Below are 18026 nucleotides of genomic sequence, written 5' to 3' on the forward strand. Positions count from 1 at the left end.
AAACCAGAGGACAAGAAAATGAACAAAAGACTCGATTAAATGACAGATTTATTCAGTGTGTAAATATAGAGTGCCCACTTCTTAGCAAAGTCTTGAGAGCTGTCATGGACAAGCAGTCCTTGCTTCAAGGCAAGGTCTCAACCAGCTTGCTTGTTTGACAAAGGAGTGGTTTTGTACCATTAGATGTATTCACCTCTTTGAAATGCCAGCTTCCATCATCTTCAAAAAGCATTGTTGGGGGTCAGACAAGGCCTGAGGGGGGGAAGAAGAGAGTATTGGATGCCAAGCACATCTAGATTCTGCCACTGGCCATTTTTACCTCTGTCAGTTTCTTCAGCAAGAAATTGGCCAATGTTGTAGCCTTCGACTCACCCAAGCTCCAGCATTTTCTTCTGATATTGGCAACACATCTTCTGTACCCCCAAAGGGTCCTGGCCAATAAGCCTAGCTATAACCTTTAGCAGGTGAGTAGGTAACCTGCAGAGGCAATGGTGGGGAGGGGTGGGGAAGGGGGCAGGGAGATTAGCCTCTGACAAGGGGAGGGAGTGGGGCAAGGCCTCTGTGGGAGGGAGGGAGGGAGGGCCTCTGACCTGGGGCAGAGGAGAAGCCCACCTTCCTCCTTGGATGTCCCCAGCCAAGCCCCCAACTACACTGGGCAGGGCATCCCTACCAAACAGCAGGCCACAGGTTTCTGTCACCTACATGGATCTGTGTACAGCTTGGTACATATCGCTTCCTCTTTGTGACACTAGGGATGGAACTCAGGGCCTTGTGTTCACTAGGCAGGTGTTCTGGTTCCTGAGCCACATCCCCAGCCTCTTGTATAGTGACAATCAACTCCAGCAACCTTGGAAGCAAGGAGATGCTGCCAGACAGCGTAAGGCTGAACACATCGCTTGTTCTAGACCCTTGTCATCACCCACTCCTCAGAGCTCTTGGGTCTGTGGCCACACGTCCTACCTCAGAGCCTTACAAAGAGCAGTGGAAACAGGTTCTGTAGGAAACCCGTTCCAGTTGCCTCCATCCAGCTAAGCATGGTGTAAAAAGTGCCAAATATCTATCTGGAAGTACAAAGAAGTGCCAGGTGGTATGAAGTGCTTCATCCAGGCTGGTATGACAGGGATGACCCCCACCTGGGGCCTGAGAGGTCCTCCTCAGAGGAAAGCTGGATGACTGGGTTATCTCCTTTCTCCTACAGCTGTCAGGTGCACACCCATATGCCATACACGTCCGGCAGCTCTCCTGTCGCTTGCTGGGCATGTTGGCACATTCCTGTACTTCCAGCACCCAGGAGGCTGAGGCAGGACAGAAAGTTGGAGACTCACCTGAACATCATCACCAAGACCCTGTTCACTCTCACACACACACACATGCGCACATGTACACATGCTACCTCTATCCAGAGTGGCCCTGCCCCCATACCACAGCTCTCCCTCTTCCAACAGACACTCCACCCAACACATTACTTAAATAGTCTTTATTTCTCATGCACTAGGAAAGATGGGTCATATCAAACACTGCTTTTCACAGCAAAGGCCTCAGTGGAGAACACAACACAGGGGCCAACTGGGATTGGGGTCTGGTCAGAGATCTGGGGACCACAAAGGGGAAACTACCCCCAGGGTTACTAGAAGATCCAGCACCCTCCAGCTGCAGTGGCCCAGACAGCACAGGGATGCCGCCCCTCCTACAGAGGCACAGAAGCGGACACCAGAGGAGGAGCATGTGGGCCAGGGAAGAATGGAGAAGGCTGCTGGGCAGAGACTGGCACAGGCAGTGGTCCAGCATTTCTACGGTCTAAGTCCATCCCTTTGGCGGCATCTGGAGCCTTGAGCAAGTTCAAGCCCAAATCCACACAGTGCTAAGCTGCTGGAGCCCCCCAGGGTCTCCGCAGCCTGAGCACAGCAGAGATGCACAGGCCCCCTACCTTCCCCTCAGTCGCATCTACAAGGTAGGGGGAACTGAACTTCAGCTCCAGATAAAACTGGAATTTGCCCAGGTAGGACCTGAGAGGCTAGAAGGGCCAGTCCCACCCAGCCATTCCACTCCCTGCTCCCCTATAGACAGTGAAGACACCATAGGACAGCCAGACAGAATTCTGAGAATGCTGGCACAGAGCCACCAGCCGGGCCAGCCCTTAAATCTTGGCTATCAGGCACCATCTGGGCCAAGACAGTGGCAAAGAAGATTCCTGGATGTCATTTTCACTGAGGTGGCCCAGGGACAGGACATGGTCAAGAGACATGCAGGACAGAAACAAAGAAAAAAGCAACGGAGACATGCAGAGACCACATCAGGGCGCGAGGGGTCTGAGAACAAGGCATGATCAAGGTGTAAGATGGGCCAGGCTCACTGAGGCCCTGGGCTGGTAACAATGCCCGCTTCCTCTGGAATAGTCTCCAGCATCTCACTCTGGACGGCCTGCGTGATGAGCGCCAGCTCCTGACAGAGAGTCTCGTGGCGGTAGCCCACACGGATGTCCGGCACATTGGTGCGGCGGATGTCATTGCCCTCGGGACCCTCCTTGGTGTAGTTAGGTCCCAGCCAATGACTCTTTACCTACAGGAGACACAAGCAAGGAGCAGAGCTGCAACCGGCTCCCAATCAACCTATCGATGAAGCCTGGACCCTAAATGAAGAAGAGGGGAAAGCCTGCCTCTAGTGGGCCAGCACGATACCTTGTGGGAGAAGCCGCTCATGAGCACGCTGTTTCGGGCCAGTTCACACATGTCGCAGGAACTGAGCTTCCACACCTGAGTGGCGATGCTATACTCCTCCATAAGTGGCTCCTGGCACAGGCCAAAATTCCTTAACCAGGTCCCCTGACCTGATGCCCCTCCCTCCCCTGTAGGACTTGCCACTTAGCCTGCAGTGCTCCACCAGCAGGGGGCAGTGCCAGCCCAGAGAGACCCCAGGGCCAGAGGCTACAGCATAGCAGCTTACTGGGGCTCTGACCTTGGTAAAGTGGAACTGTAGGGGATCATCTGTGGACAATGAGACCATGAGGCCACGAGACAGGTACTCAGGCAGTGGGTTCCGGTGGTAACTGAGGAAGAGGCTATTGTTGCTGAGTGGGGACATGGCGATGCCGATCTGGGCCAGGTAATACAGGTACTGCAGGACAGGGGCCTGTGCAGGTGAAAGGGAAGAGCAGTCAGGCGGATTTGAAGCTGGAAAATCTGGGTGATCCAGGACACAACTGGGTCCATGTTGGACCCAGTGTGAGAATGGTTCTAAACAGAATCTAGGCTGGGGTCCCAGAGTAGAGGCTGGGGGGTGCAGAATACCACTTATGTGAGGGGCTGGGTGAGGAGCCCATTGGTTGTGGAAGGGGCCCAAAGGGTTCAAAGGAAGGTGTATGGCTAGGAGAAGCTGGGGTGCAGATCCTGACCTTGCGCAGAAGCAATCCATGGGAGATGTTCTCAGCCAGCATGAAGGCTGACACCAGGTGGTGGATGGGCCCAGCCTCCCCGCAGTGCGGCCTCAGCACAAACGTGTGGAAACCTCTCTGCCTGGGGGGGTGAAGACAGGTTCAGCTTCACAGCCCTAACCCCAGCATGCCCCACACCCAAAGTGACTCTGCTGATGTGGGATTAGAAGGCAAGGATGGATCCTTGGCTAGGAAGGATTACAGGTGAGGCCCAGGAGCAGAGACAAGAATCAAATCGGCCTGGGCTTAAAGGTCAGGGTCCACAGAGTCCCTAGTCCAGAGAGCCCAGGGTGAGGTCTGATGGGCGGACCCCACAGTGAGCAGAGGTTCAGCACTGGAAGGTGCATGTACCTGCGCAGGTGGTTCAAGGTAGCCATGTTGGCGAAGGTGTAGTACAGGTAGTAGGCGTAGGGGGGGTTGTCCTCCTCCACCCAGGCTTCAGGGAGAGGGCTGTCCAGGTTGAAGACATGATTCTCGGGCTTGGACTCATCATCCACACTGTCAAAACCGTCCACCTGGCACAGGAACCAGTGGTCAGCCCCAGACGTGTGGATGGGGCCTGCACTTGGCTGCCCGCCCTCCCCCCAACCATGCTGCTGCTCACATGCTCCAGAAAAAGGTGCAGCTCTGGGTGGCTGGCGGGGTGTATGGTGGCCTCAAACAGAGGCAGGAAGATGTTCTCCAGCATCTCCTGGAAGTTAGCCAGCTGGCCCTTGGTACGGTACACATCACTGCAGGTTAAGACAGTAAACAAACCAGTGCAGTGAGGCCAACAGGAGACAATCAGGAAGCCCAGGAAGGGTCAGACGGCCAGAGCCATGGAGAGCAGGCTTGTTAGGGCAGGCCAGGCTGTGGATGAGCCTGGGAAGTCCCTCCTTAACACTCAAGAGGGCTCGGATGGATCAGAAAGAATACTCCTATGTCATTCGCAGGGAAATGGATGGACTTGGAATAAATCATGTTAAGTGAGTTAAGCCAAGCTCAGAGAGATAAATGGACTAAGTTTTCTCTCATATATGGAAGCTAGATCTAAAATACGCTAGGTTGTGATAAATTGTACAGGACTTTAGGCATTCACACACAGTGAAATCAAAGGAGAATACTCTCAGAGAAGGAACACAGAGGTGCAATGTCTATGTGCATCTGATCATAACAAAACATTTATCGAGACGAACTTCTGGAAATGGAAACAAGAGGCTTTTTTCTTTGTTCATGTTTATGCTTTCTTTTCTTTTGGTCTCCTTTGTTCATTTATATATGTCTTTGGGTAGGTAAGAGAAGGCACAGAAATGGAGGGACAAAAGAGGAGCAAATGTTGTCGGTAGTGTAATACGGCTAGTAGGCATAGGGTGGACTGCCCCCCTCCACCAGAGCCTCAGGGAGGCTGGTTCTCACACGACACTCTGTTGAAAATGAACTACAAAACTTGTAGGTGGGGGGGCTGGGAAGGTGGCTCAGTGGTAGAGCGCTTGCCTTGCATGCCTGAGGCCCTGGGTTCGATTCCTTAGCACCACATACGCAAAAAGAAAAAAGCCGGAAATGGCGCTGTGGCTCAAGTGGTAGAGTGCTAGCCTTGAGCTGAAGAGCTGAGGGACAGTGCCCAGGCCCAGAGTTCAGGCCCCACGACCGGACCCAAAAAACAAAACAAAACAAAAAACTTGTAGGTGGGGATAGGAGGGAAAAACTAGGAGTGAGGGTAGGGGTGACATTGTCCAAAAAGAAATGAATTTTTTCTTTTTCTTTTTGTCGGTTGTGAGGCCTGAACTCTGGGTCTAGGCGCTGTCCCTCAGCTCTTCAGCTCAAGGCTAGCACTCTACCACTTGAGCCACAGCGCCACTTCCACTTTTTCTGCTTCTGTGGTGCTGAGGAATCGAACCCAGGACCTCATGCATGCAAGGCAAGCGCTCTACCACTGAGCCACCTTCCCAGGCCAAGAAAAGAATTCTTTAGTTGACTTATGTAGGTAACCAATCTGTAATCACCTTTGTAATAACAAAAACATTTTTTTAAAAAAGAGGGCTCAGCTGAGGCAGGCGGGCAGGAGGCAGGCACAAGTACCTTGAATGGCGGCTCGGAGGGGTACTCACAAGAGGCGGGGCACCTGTACGAGCCAGCGCACATTGGGAGAGTGTACTCGGTGCGTCACAGCCCAGCGTGCCAACTTGTCCCACTCGTCCCTTGAGCGTCCATAGATGGAGAGCCGCAGCTCTGCATTCTGGTATTTGCTCTCCTCCAGATCTGACATTACCTCCTAGACAGGTGGGGGGAAACTGTCACGTAGAGGCTCTACCAGGACTGCTCCAGAGACCTGTTCAGGCCTCTTCGCTCTCCTCATCAAATGAGCCCCCCCCCCTCCCTTCACACAGGCTCTCTGCCTCCATACCTTGATGATGTGAGCAAAGTACTTTCCAGAAACCCTGTTGTCAGTCTTGATGAAGATCTCTCGCAGGACAGACTCCCCAATGGGGTTGTATTTGGCATTGAACTTGTCAAAGCGGTGGAAGGTGTTTCTGTCCTGGGGGAGATGGGCAAGCTTAGGTTATCCCTGATCCCCAACCCCTGCACTGACCCAACCCCCTCCAGCCAGGCTGCAGGCACGGACCGCGTGCACATCAAGTGTGTCCACGCTCAAGTCGTAGGCTGTGAGATTCATGCTTTCGAAGACCTCGCGCAGCGTCTGCTCACGGCCCTGCTCCACATGCACAATCTCCTCAAGGTGCCGCTTCATGGCCCGCTTGATGAAGCGCAGCAGATGCTTCTGGTTCATGCAGGATGAGGCGTGGATGTGCGTATCCACCTGGAACACATAGAACAGGGCTGCTGGGTCCATCAGAGACTGAGAAGGTCCAGGTTGAGCACAGCGGGCTGATGGGGAAGGGATGCCAGAGGGATGGCTCGGGCCCTGGACAGGAGGGTGCAGGGTCAGGATCCGCAGGAGGCCATGGGCAGAGGGCCCACCTTCCGGATATTGTAGAAGTCTCGGTGTGGCACTTTCTTCTGAGCAGCCAGCTCTTTCATCTCGTTGAGCAGCACATGCATCTGGAACTTAGAGCTCAGGTACTGCAGCCGGCGGTAACAGAATGACTTTCTGGGCAGAAGAAAGGAGGAAAGCAAGGTAGAACTCAGGTCCTAGAGGAAGCACCTGAGTGGGCCCAGGTAGCAGACCCAGAGAAGGCTGGAGAATATAAGGTGGGGGCCACCGGGAGGTCAGGTATCTAGGGAGCAGAATGAGCTCAGGCGAAAGGTATCTGAGGCAGGGTAGGGCTCTTGCTGGAGAATCTGGGCAGGGAGGGGCGCTGAATGGGACAGGTGGAGACTCACATGGGACCATTGATGATCAGGGCCATCAGCACATTGACATCAGCCACAAATTCCTGTAGGTCAGGGTATGGCAGCTCCACCTCTGCACAACTGGCATGTAGGGAGTTGGGGTGAGGGAGGTAAACCAGGCCCAAAGCCCTCCCCCAAGCCAATGGAGCCTCCCACATAGTGTCCCCAAGCACGTGCCACACCCCTCTTACTGCTCATCAGGTTCTCGGCGGGTATAAACATGTACCACTCCCCGCACCATGCGCAGACCCAAGCCTAGGTCCCCAGGCATGGTGCTTGGTTCACAGCGCTCGTATGGGTGCTGTTCCAGTGCAGGGGGGTGTACTGGGGCATCTGCAAAGGCAGAAAGACAGAAGTCATCCCCAGAGGTCTCACAGAGAGCAAGAGACATTGACAGTCCCAGCTCCTGCTCCAACCTCCACCCTCCCAGGCTCCAAGATGCTGGATTGAGGCCAAGGGTAAGAAAAGTAGGCAATAGGGAGATGTTCAGGTCCCAAGTTCAAGTGCCCAGGAGACCTGGGAACTTGGTTGGGGTGTGGCAGGGATGGGGGTCCCACCAGCAGACACAGGGGTGTCAGGGCCCTGCTCATAGGTCCGTGTCTCCAGGGGCTTCTCTGCCAGCTGCTGCAGATAGCGGCGCGTGGTAGGACAGAAGCTCTGTAGAGACAGAGCTGTGTACTTCTCCCGGATGAAGAGCGCCCGCACGACGCTCTTGGCTGCGTCCAGCAGGTCTGTGAATGGCACCTGGAGAAGAGGACACGGTAGGGCTGGGGATGTGGCTTAGTGATAGAGTGCTTGCCTCGCATGCATGAAGCCCTGGGTTTGATTCCTCAGTACTACATAAACAGAGAAAGACAGAAGTAGCACCGTGGCTCAAGTGGTAAAGTGCTAGCTTTGAGCAAAAGTAGATCAGGGACAGTGCTTAGACCCTGAGTTAAGCCTTGGGACTAGACAAAAAAAAAAAAAGAGGACTTGATGTCACTCTTTGGGATCTGACTTAACTCAGGCTCTCCTGCTGCCTCATGGCCTTCCCCAAACTTCATCTCCTACAAGCTCTGACCCCAGAAACACTCCATTCACTCTGGTCCTAGCCTACCAGGGGCCTCCCAGCCAGACTCTCCACTCCTCCAGGTGTTAAGAAGAATAGCACCCTCTCAGCCGGCACCCCAGCTCCAGCGCTATACTCACCCCACACTTCTCCTCCCCAGAGATGGTGACCCGCTGAAATTCCCGCTCCAGTGCCACATCCCGCTCCCGCAGGCCCCAGTCACCCTGCCCCTCACTCTGCTCCTTGTAGAGCCTAGAGGAAGGGAGGAGTGCAGTGAGGGATGGGTGCCCAGAGCAGGACGGGCCCCAGCGCCTCCTCCCCACTGCTCTCCGTGTCCCTCTGCCCTCACTGGAGGTCTGATTCACTGTCTGTCTTCAGGAAATCTTGCTTGGCCCGAAGAAGGATGTCTGGCTCCAGCCTAGAGGTGAGAGGGACAAGGGGTTGGGCAAAGCGAAAGGGGAGCGGCTCCAGCTCCCAGCATTGTGCTAAGTGGCCTACAAGGAGTGTCACCTGTCCTCATGGGACGACACACAAATCTAGAATTTAAGCAGACTTCAGTAGTCTGGCTCCAAAGAATGAGCTTTCCACTGCCTCCCGGGACCACTCTCCCTCCCCTTCCCTTCCCCCCGCCCCCCCAGGAGGAAAGCACAGGATTCTAGGCAGACTACAGCTTGCCCTTTGGCAGCCTGGCTCACTTGACATCCTGGCTGATCTGCCGCTCCAGCCGCTGCCTCCGCTCCTCCAGCTGCTCAATGGGGCTCTCCTCGGGGAATTCATATGGGGCGCTGCGGAGCTCACTCTCAGCCAGTGAGCGGCTAAACAGCTCCTGGGTGGGAAGGGGTTGGGAAGGAGGAAAGGTCAGGTGGCCTGGTCCCTAGATCCTCTGCCCTGGGCCCTCCCCTGCAGAGCCTGGACATGGGGTACAACAGCAGGATAGCAGGAGCCGGGGTTCCTGGGAAGACTGAGGATCTGGGACAGCCAAGCGTGAGGTAAGTGGAGGGTGTGGGAGCAGAGGCAGGGTGCAGGGCGAGGGGCGTGGGCACCGGGGGGTACCTCAGCGATCTCCTTGCATTTGCCATCCATAGACGTGCGCAGGTCGAGCGGGAAGTGCTTGAGGCAGGGGGCGGGGCCCGGCAGAGATCGGGCAGACTGCAGCGGAGGGGCCCCCAGACCACCCCGAGCCTCTGCAGAGACAGTGATGCCACAGTCAAGGGGTGGAGGAGCACGGCTCAGGTGCCCGTTTTCCCCAGGCCAGTCCCCGCAGAGTGGACAATTCCTCCAGAGGCAGAGAAGCAAGTAGTGGGACTCCCGAGATCCTCGTCCTCACATCTGCACAGGGCCCCTTTATCATCCTCACCCTCGTTCTACTCAGGGCCCCTTTATCATCCTCTCCCTCATGTCTACACAGGGGCCCCCTCACCATCCCAGGCTCAGGGGTGGAGGTCTTTCATCTACTCTTGGAATAAGTGGGTTCATTCACTCGACAACCCTGTCAGCTGGGCTGAAGCTTGGAGAACCCACTCTACACAGATACCACCAGGTACTGGTGAAGGGCCTTACCCCAGACCCTTAGCAGCCAGCTGTCAAGAGTGGCTAATCCAGGATCAGACCTGCCCAAGACCTGCGGATGGTCTATACAAAGGGCAGGGCCCTGCCTGCTGTTCTAGACCTACAGACTCGGGGAGGCCACTGCAGACACCCAGTTCTGACCCAGCGAAGCAGCCCTTGGGCAAGAGAAGGACTTGATTGGCAGGGAACTCTCTCCTCTCTGGAGGCCTGCTCTCTCCCTAGGACCCCAGGGCTGCCAAGATGTGGCCTGGCCCCAGCCCGCGCCTCCCACTGTTGGCTGCCCCTCCAAAGGGAGCCGCCACAAACAGTGTACACCACTTAGAGGCCCCAGGATCTGAGCTAGAGGCCCCATGGAGGGCCCCACGGAAGGGTCTACTAGAACCAGGGGTTCTTCTCCTCTGTCAAGGGCAGAACTCTTCATCTGCACTCTCAAGAGGCTGACACTGTGAGGCCTTGAAGTTGCTTGTCTATTGGAAAGGACCTTTTCTGGGTTCCAGCAGCCCAGCCTCCCCAACAGGCAGCTGGCTCTCCCATCCAGCTGGGAAGGGCTCCCATCTAGCACCCTTTACCCCCCCCCACCCTGACCCTAGGGAGGAATGATGGCTCTGTTCAAGTAGCATGCCTTAAGGTCTCTGTGCCCATTCCCTAGTCCTCCAAGTCTGGTCCCAAGGGTGGACAAAGGGAAGAGGGAAGTGCTTACCCCAGACACAGGACCCAGCCACCTGCTTGCCCTGGTCCCTGCCTGGACCCTACCTGCAGAGTTCAGACACGCTGACCAGCAGCCCTGTGCCCCTTGCCTGCCTGTTTGCGAGTAAAGCTGTAGCTGGTCCCCTAGGACAGCTCAGGGGCCGGCATGGGTTGTACCAAGTGCAGCTGCAAGCAGGGGAGACCCTGAGATGACCACACCACAGGGGCTGGGGAAGCTCAGGGGAGCCAAGAAATCCAGGGAAAGAGCAGGAATTGGGAGACAAGAGGAACTCCAGAGTTAACAGCGCCTTAACCTCCTCCATGCCAAGGAGGCCCAGCCATATAAGGGACTCCCAAGGGGGAGAAGCAGGGCAGGCTGCTATAGGCAGGGATAGGGAGGAACCAAACCTCCTTTAAACCTCAGCTCGAAGGGACAAGGACTAGGCAGGCCCTGGCTAGCCAAGAGGGGAGAAAAGGACAGGGAACAATCCTCCTCCTCCTCCTCCTCCTCTCCAAACTCTGCAGCTCCAGGCCAGCCGCCTCTGCCTATCTCTATCCCCTAGATGGTGCTACCACTATCCCCTGATTACAGGGTTTCTCGGGAGAGACAGGCTTTGCTGGAAGGGAGTTGATTGGCAGCTGGGCCTATGGCTTAATCTGGATAGGGACAGTTAGGCAGACTTCATGGGCCCTAGACCTAATCCATTTCAAGCCCACTGTCAAGGTGGGGGCAGCTGGTCTATCCAGAGAACGTCAGGAAAGGACTACCACACACAGGGATGATACTTGATTCTGCTCTGCTTATCTCAATGCTTAGGCTATAAACAAGCTACAGCCCCACGGCTCACAGAGAAAAATGTTATAGAAGTATTCTGGACAGATGCAGGCTCTGAGCCCAGCATTAGCTGCAATTAGAAACTCCTGGGACCCCCAAAACATGTCATGCATGAGCCCATGCTCAATGAAGAAGGTGGAAGGTTTTCTGATTCCAGATCAGGGTCAAGGCAGCTGAGCAGGAAAAGCAATGAAGAGAACAAAACTTGGCAGGGCTGGAAATGAGGTGATACCATCTCACTCGGAAAAGGGAAGAGTATACAAAGAAGGAGGAAAGATGAGCACCTGCCGAGGCTCAAGCTGTAAGGCCTTTGTTTATGCCCAAACTCAGACCCTATGTGCTTCCTCCCTACATATGGCCCTAGACCACTTCTAAGCTCTTCAACAGGAAGGAGCCCCCTCCTAGCTGGTGGCCTGGGACCTCCACAGCAATGCTGGGAAGGACAAGTTCTAGCAGTCAGCCTGCCAAGCCACTGCAGAGGGCTGCCTGAGACTCACTGGAGGTGACACACAGGCAGGAACCTCTGGATCTCTTAGGCAAGGCTAAAGATTGAGCACATGCTGGTCCCTTCTCCTAGGACCTGGCTGCATCATGACATATCCACACTTCATAATGGAGTCCACCAAAAGCCAACAGGGGCTACACCCCATAAAGCTACTCTACCCACTCCAAGATTCTGATCCCTCATTGTCCCCTCTCTTAATCGAGTCCCTCTCACTCATTGCCAAGTGGACTGAGAGATGTCCAAGGCTTTGACCCCAGTAAAAGGTGAGCTCACCACCTGGGTCTCTGCTTTAATAAGGCAAGCAACTGAGAGATAGCCTAAGGACCCACACCTTCTGGATAGCACAGAGAACACAGATCCTCAAGACAGCACAGACTTCCAACCAGGCATCTCTAATGGCAGGAAGGGACAGGCAGACAACAGGTAAGTGTAGCTGCAGGGAACCGGTCCGCACTAAAGTGAGTGTGGGTCTTTCATCAGCACAGGTCCTAGGGGCAGCAGACATTCCTCAGAAAGCACAGACAGAGCCCTGAAAACAAGATGGGCATAGCCACAGGATACCACCAACTCTGAATGGTGCGGGATGCCCGGAGTGGGAACCAAACCAAAGGTGCAAGGCATACAACACACAGACTGCCAAGGACACCCCACTCTCCCAAGGAGACTTCAAGCACAAACTGCAGAAGACAGTGTCAAGAGAAGCCCTAGCTCTGGTGTGTGGGCTAGCAATGGGTGGGCCCAGATGTCAGCATGCCAGAGAGGGATTCTAGATCTGGAGTCTTGGGGAAGGGAAGCAGTTGCTGCCAGAGACTAGCCTGAGCCTGCCTGGTACAAGGCACAGGCACCAATCAGCGTGGCCAGTCGGCAAACCAGTCAGCCCCACACACCCCCACCACTCCATTCACACACACTCCATATACGCAGTCTTAGCATCTGCACACGCAAACACGTGTGCACACACATTTCATCAGCACCCACACCCACGCCCACTCCTTGTTACAGAGAGGCCAGCATCCCTGACACAGAAACCTCAGACACCCCCTCCCTTGTCTCCCTGCCTTACAACTCAAGCCAGTCCTTGGATGGTGGCCAAGAGGCAACACTGCAGAGAAGAGGGGGTGCCCTCTCTGAGGGTCCAGCGTGGCCTGGACAGGAGGTGGCAGGAGGTAAGCCGGTGCCTAAAGCAATAAAGCACACACTCACCTGGAAAGGCAGTGGAGGCCTGCAGGCTGGCCCGCTTCTTAAAGGGATATTTGGCTTTGGGCTTGCTGGGGCCAGATGGATAGGATGCCATGGCTGGAGCCAAGGCTATATAGCAGAGGAGCCTGAGCGGCACCGGCTGGGGCCCGGATCAGCCACATCCAACCCCTTCCTCCGCCCCGCCCCCAGCGGGAGTGACTGATGCAGGAAGCAGCGCCCCGCAGGCGGAAGAGGCCCTGGCCACGATTTCTGATGTTGTCTAGGCAACCTCCGGGAGTGGGGCCTCCATCCCTGCCCCCTATCATTCCCTCCCCTCCGCGGGAGCCCCCAGGGTCACGTGACCGAGGTAGCCAGGCCCTGGGGGTTTGGGGAGGGGGGTAAAGGCGCTAGGGGAAGGGGGGGAAGATGGGGGCAGAGCCAGCCTCTAAACTCTGCACTAACTCTCTCTCCCCGCCTCCCGCCTCGCCCCCGAACCCTCATCCTGGACAAGGCTCCAAGGCAAAAGAGCCAAAGTCCAGGTTAGGCTAGTTCAGCCAGGCTGGGAGAGAAATACTAATGAGCAGGACTCTCAGCGTGAGCGCCTCCGAAGCTGAGAACTCGCTCCTCCCGGGGCCAGCCAGACCAGTGTTAACTCCGGGGAACGCAGCGCCCCCAGGACCGAGCCCCGTCCCCTTTGTTTTTCTTCTCCATCTGACCCCCGCCCCCCAACTCTGGGCGGAGGGGGCCGAACTGAGAATCCCAGCCCAGAAGGGAGGGGCCAGTCTCGGGAAAATTCCACTGTCCATCTGAAGCTGCCTCCGAGGCAGGGCGGACAGCCGGCGACGGGCGCGCGCGCGCGCGCGGGGCTGCGGAGGCGCCCCGGGCCTGCCGGGTCCCCCCCTCCCTCCCCACCGCCCGCCCCCGCCGAGGCTGTACGCTCGGGCTCCGCTCCCCAGAGCCGGCCGCCTTCCTCCGTCCCGCAGGCTGCGCTGCGCCCCCCCCCCCCGCCCGGTCACCCCGGTCCCCGAGCCCCTCGGCGCCGCACCCGCGTCACACTTACCTGAGGCCATGCTGCCCGAGCCCCGGGGCGGGTGGGGGGCACTGGGGAGGGCCGCCCGCGAGGGTCTGCACCGCGGAGAAGCCCGGGCGGCGAGAGAGGGGCCGGATGGGGCCCAGACCCCCCACCACGTCGCCCCACCAGCCCCAGCCCTGGCGCCGAGAAAGGGGAAGACAGTTTTTCAAAATGGCCAGCCGGCTGGGGGCGGACCCCAGCTGACCTCAGTGGCCGGAGTGGCCTCAGGAGACCCCTGGCGTCCTGGCCCCCCAGCTCTGCGCTCCAGACGCGGGCTGCCCACGTGCTCCCCGGGGGGACCGGACCCAGAACTCGGCCAGGCTGCGGGGCGTGCCCCTGGATCTGGGGATCCGGACTGCGGGCGAACGAAGCAACAGGTGCGACCCCTCGGGAACCTCGCGGGCGCGGCGCCAGCCCCCGCAGCCCCGGGTCCCGCAGGGTCCCAGGCCCCGCCCCCCGGCCCAGGCCCCGCCCCCGCCATCTTGCCTCTTCCCAGGCGCCACGTGGGCAGCCAACACGCCGCGGTTGGCCAGGCCATGCCTAGGTCTTGGGCAAGTTTTGTGCGTCAGCTTCCTCATCATTAAGATGGCATGGGGCAATAAGAATCAAGGGTTACTCTGGAAGATTAAACGTAAAACCCCTTTGCACAGTGCCTGGAACAAAGTCAAGTCCAATGATAGCTGTTAGGATGTACCAGGGTTCAGTGTGGGTGTGGGTGTGTGGTCTGTCTGTCTGTCTGTCTGTCTGTAGATATCCTGGGCATTTTCACCTGGGTCTCGTCTTCTGGCAGCATTGGTAGGTAGGCTGTGCCTTGCGATGCTGCCTTCCCTTCCCATATTAATTCCTGTGGTTGTTAAACTTTAGTCTGGTTCTAATTCAAACCTCATGCACTTCCTGACCTGTGTTGAAGAAATTACTTCCCTGTGCAGATGTTTGTAAACTTAGTAGGGAGGATACTAGGAAATGAATTCAAGGCCTGGGCACTCTCTTAGTCCCCCCCCCCCCCCCCCCCCCCCCCCCCCCCCCCGCCAAGAATGGTGCTCTACCACTTGAGCCACACCTCTGCTTCCAATTTTTAGTGGCTAAGGCGGAACTACCAGCACCTGGCCATAGGTTCAAAATGAATTAAGCGTTTAGAGCTGTGTCTGGCCTGTAGTTACTACTCTTTGTTCGTGTATTACTGTTTGGGCCTTGGGTCCCTATTGACACCTAATTGGTTCACCTAGAGGCCTACAAAGAAGTGGAGTTTGGAGGTGAGGGAAGCATCAGGAGATGGGAAGTTGAGCCATTTGTACAACTGCAGATTTTATCAAGCTAGGATCTTTCTTATTTCCAAGGGATAGAGCATCTTACCTAAAGGGAAGTGGAGGAGGAAATCCCTTCCGGTGAGTATAATTAAATTTATAAGCAGCAATTAGCCTCTCCCTGTTCTCTCCCTGTGGGAGCTGTTGGCCCCCACACCCACTTGTCCTAATGCTGTTAGTGTAGTTACTCCCCATTCTCACCACACCCATATGGAGCTCCGGCTCAAACTTTGTCCCCCCCCCCCCTTCTCTCATCACCCTAGATTCTGGACCCTATATGGTGCTATCCCTTTAATCCCATGTATTGCCTCTTGCAACAAACTTTATTAACTATTGCCTTAGGCTAGGGATATGGGCTCAGTGGTAGAGTGCCTCACAAGCTAGAAACCCTGGGTATACTCCCTAGCACTGTAAGGGGGCAAAGGGGGTGGAGTGGGGGGTGGGGACACACCAAACAAAAAACAGGATGGTACTAGTGGCTCAGGCCTGTAATCCTAGCTACTCAGCAGGCTGAGATCTGAGGATCACAGTTCAAAGCCAGCCTGGGCAAGAAAGTCTATGAGACTCTTATTTCTGATAAACCACTCAGAAGGGGCTGGGAAGGTGGCTCAGTGGTAGAGCGCTTGCCTTGCACGCATGAAGCCCTGGGTTCAATTCTTCAGCACCACATAAGCAGAAAAAGCTGGAAGTGTTGCTGTGGCTCAAGTGGTAGAGCACTAGCCTTGAGCTGAAGAGCTGAGGGACAGTGCCCAGGCCCAGAGTTCAGGCACCATGACTGGCAAAAAAATAAAAATAAATAAATAACCACTCAGAAAACTGGAAGTGGCGCTATGGCTCAAGTGGTAGAGTGCTAAGCCTTGAGCTGAAGAGCACAAGGACAGTGTCCAAGCAGAGTTTAAGTCCCATGACCGACCAAAAAAAAAAAAAGAGCTCTCTTAGGCTCTTGAAGGTAATTCCAACTACTCCAGAGGCTGAGGTTGGAAGGATCAAAGTTTGAGGCCAGCCCAGGCAAAAAGTGAAATCTTATCTAAAACTAACTAAAAGCAAAAAAGAACTAGAGATGTAGCTAAAGTAGAGAATGGTTGCCTAGCAAATGTAAGGCCTTGAATTTAAACTTCAGTGCCAAAAATATAAAACATCAAAATATCTGGCCAGAAAGATATGCGCAAAGTTGTACAGTAGGGCCAAGTGTGTCACACAGAAAATTTGGAAATCATAGGGAATGTTTATGACATTCATATAATAAAATACAGACATCAGAATTATTCTTGGAGAATTTTTAATGGTGTGAAAATGTTTACAAGACCTTCTAAGTGTACGTATGATAAGATCTTAATTATATGATTTATATGCCCAGAAAATAAACACACCAAAAAGTTTACAAATGACTCTTTGAAAGTACTAGAATTATGGGTTATATTGCTTTTTCTTATGCCTACTTGCATTTAAAAAAATTATACAGTAGATGGATGGCCCTTAATTTCATGATCAAGGGAATGTAAATTAACAAAAATTTGTTAACTTCTGCAGTGACCACCACAAACCCACATACACCTGACTTAAAAAATAGGCTATTCTGTTTTTTGGGTGCTGGTACTGAGGCTTAATATCAAGGCCTGGGCACTGTGTCATAGCTTTTTTTTTTTTTTTTTTCTTTGTTGTTTGTGGGGCCTGAACTCTGGGCCTGGGCACTGTCCCTCAGCTCTTCAGCTCAAGGCTAGCACTCTACCACTTGAACCACATTACCACTTCTGGCTTTTTCTGATTATGTGGTGCTGAGGAATTGAACCCACAGCCTACTCTTCCACTGAGCCATCTTCCCAGCCTCTGTCTCTTAGCTTTTTCACTCAAGGCTGGTATTCTACCAGTTGAGCCACAGCTCCACTTCTGGCTTTTTGCTGGTAAATTGGAGATAGAGTCTCATGAACTTTCATGGCTGGCTTCAAACCAAAATTATCTGATCTGATAGGCATCCAATAAAAGTTGATCTTCAACTTGGTTTGAAGGCCTATAAGAACTTGAGATGTTGGATCCTGAAAACAAATAAATCTCAAAATTAAAAATCAAGCACCATGTAACGTTGGTTATCTGTGTTCTGATTGTAAGGTCCGCTCCTGGATGGCGAGCAGACTCCACCCTCCTCGCAGCAAAGTCTCCACCCAGTACCTGCGTTACCTAGGCAACTGGAACACCTGGAAGAGGTCACATCTGCATCCGCTGAGGTCACATCTGAATTTGATGTGGCCACACCTTTCTCCGCCCATACCCTACATAAGGCCTAGCCCAGGCCCAGACTCTCTCTTTTTCTCTCTGTTCGTTTCTAGCTCTTGCTCTTCTTTTCTAGCTCTCTCTGCTCTCTCTCTGCTCTAGCTCTTTCCTCTCTCTTTCCCAGCCACGTGGAGTGCCAACCTTGCCTGGTCCCAGCAGGTCCACTGAATAAACCTACCCCTTACCCGAATACCACGTGAGTGCTACTGTTCTTACCCCTCTCTCTGCTCTTTTCTAGCTCTTTCCTCTCTTCCCCAGCTCTCTCTCATTGCCAGGCCTTTCTCAGCCACGTGGAGTGCCAACCTTGCCTGGTCCCAGCAGGTCTACTGAATAAACCTACCCCTTACCTGAATACCACGTGCGTGCTGGTGCTGTTCTTACTCGGCTACCTCTTTTTAAAAACCTAACACTGATAAGATGCAAATGTTGACATAATTTTAAGTGCCAGAGTTTTATAATGGTCCAGGCTTCTTTAGCATCCTCCTAATGCAGATCCACCTACCTACCAGGTCAATTTTTGATAATCCCTGCCTTCCATCCAACCCAGGAAAACCAGTCCCTTTTATGAGTCTCCCTATTCCCACCAACAACATGCCCTTCACTCCAAAACCCTCCCTATTCCCAGGCCATCTGGTGAGTAGTCATTGTTAGGAATTCTGCCCTGGTTCCAGCTAAGCAACAGTCTCACACCTACTCAGCAGTAGCAAGAATCTCAGTGGGGTTTCATTGTCCATGTAGATCAAAGCTTGGGAAATGAAGGAGTAAGTTATCCTGTGGCCTTAAGACTTTTTCCACAGCA

General features: G+C 54.5%; 1 protein-coding gene and 1 pseudogene across 1 annotated transcript; one reads left to right on the forward strand and one right to left on the reverse strand.

Moving 5' to 3' along the window:
* Positions 1–1460: 1460 nt before the first annotated feature.
* Positions 1461–12856, reverse strand: Ampd2 (adenosine monophosphate deaminase 2). The gene is made up of 18 exons (XM_042678210.1): positions 12608–12856; positions 8862–8992; positions 8504–8634; positions 8158–8226; positions 7949–8060; positions 7318–7504; positions 6952–7093; positions 6752–6841; positions 6389–6518; positions 6033–6227; positions 5814–5945; positions 5518–5681; positions 4035–4161; positions 3782–3945; positions 3392–3512; positions 2956–3129; positions 2679–2789; positions 1461–2559 (listed from the first exon to the last, which is right to left on the reverse strand). Exons 1-18 carry the CDS (start codon positions 12696–12698, stop codon positions 2350–2352), a joined length of 2481 nt encoding a protein of 826 aa, XP_042534144.1. The 5' UTR covers positions 12699–12856; the 3' UTR covers positions 1461–2349.
* LOC122109293 lies at positions 12806–14342 on the forward strand (annotated as a pseudogene).
* The last annotated feature ends 3684 nt before the right edge of the window (positions 14343–18026 follow it).

This window comes from Dipodomys spectabilis, unplaced genomic scaffold, assembly GCF_019054845.1.
Source record: "Dipodomys spectabilis isolate Male_0828 unplaced genomic scaffold, ASM1905484v1 ptg000002l, whole genome shotgun sequence".
Lineage (NCBI taxonomy): Eukaryota > Metazoa > Chordata > Mammalia > Rodentia > Heteromyidae > Dipodomys > Dipodomys spectabilis.

Coding starts and splice junctions, on each gene's coding strand:
- Ampd2 (XM_042678210.1), bottom strand. CDS start 12,698: ATGGCATCCTATCCATCTGGCCCCAGCAAGCCCAAAGCCAAATATCCC. Junction 5,946..6,032: donor ACACACTTGATGTGCACGCG/GTCCGTGCCTGC, acceptor CATCTCCCCCAG/GACAGAAACACCTTCCACCG. Junction 4,162..5,517: donor GTACAGGTGCCCCGCCTCTT/GTGAGTACCCCT, acceptor CTTAACCTGCAG/TGATGTGTACCGTACCAAGG.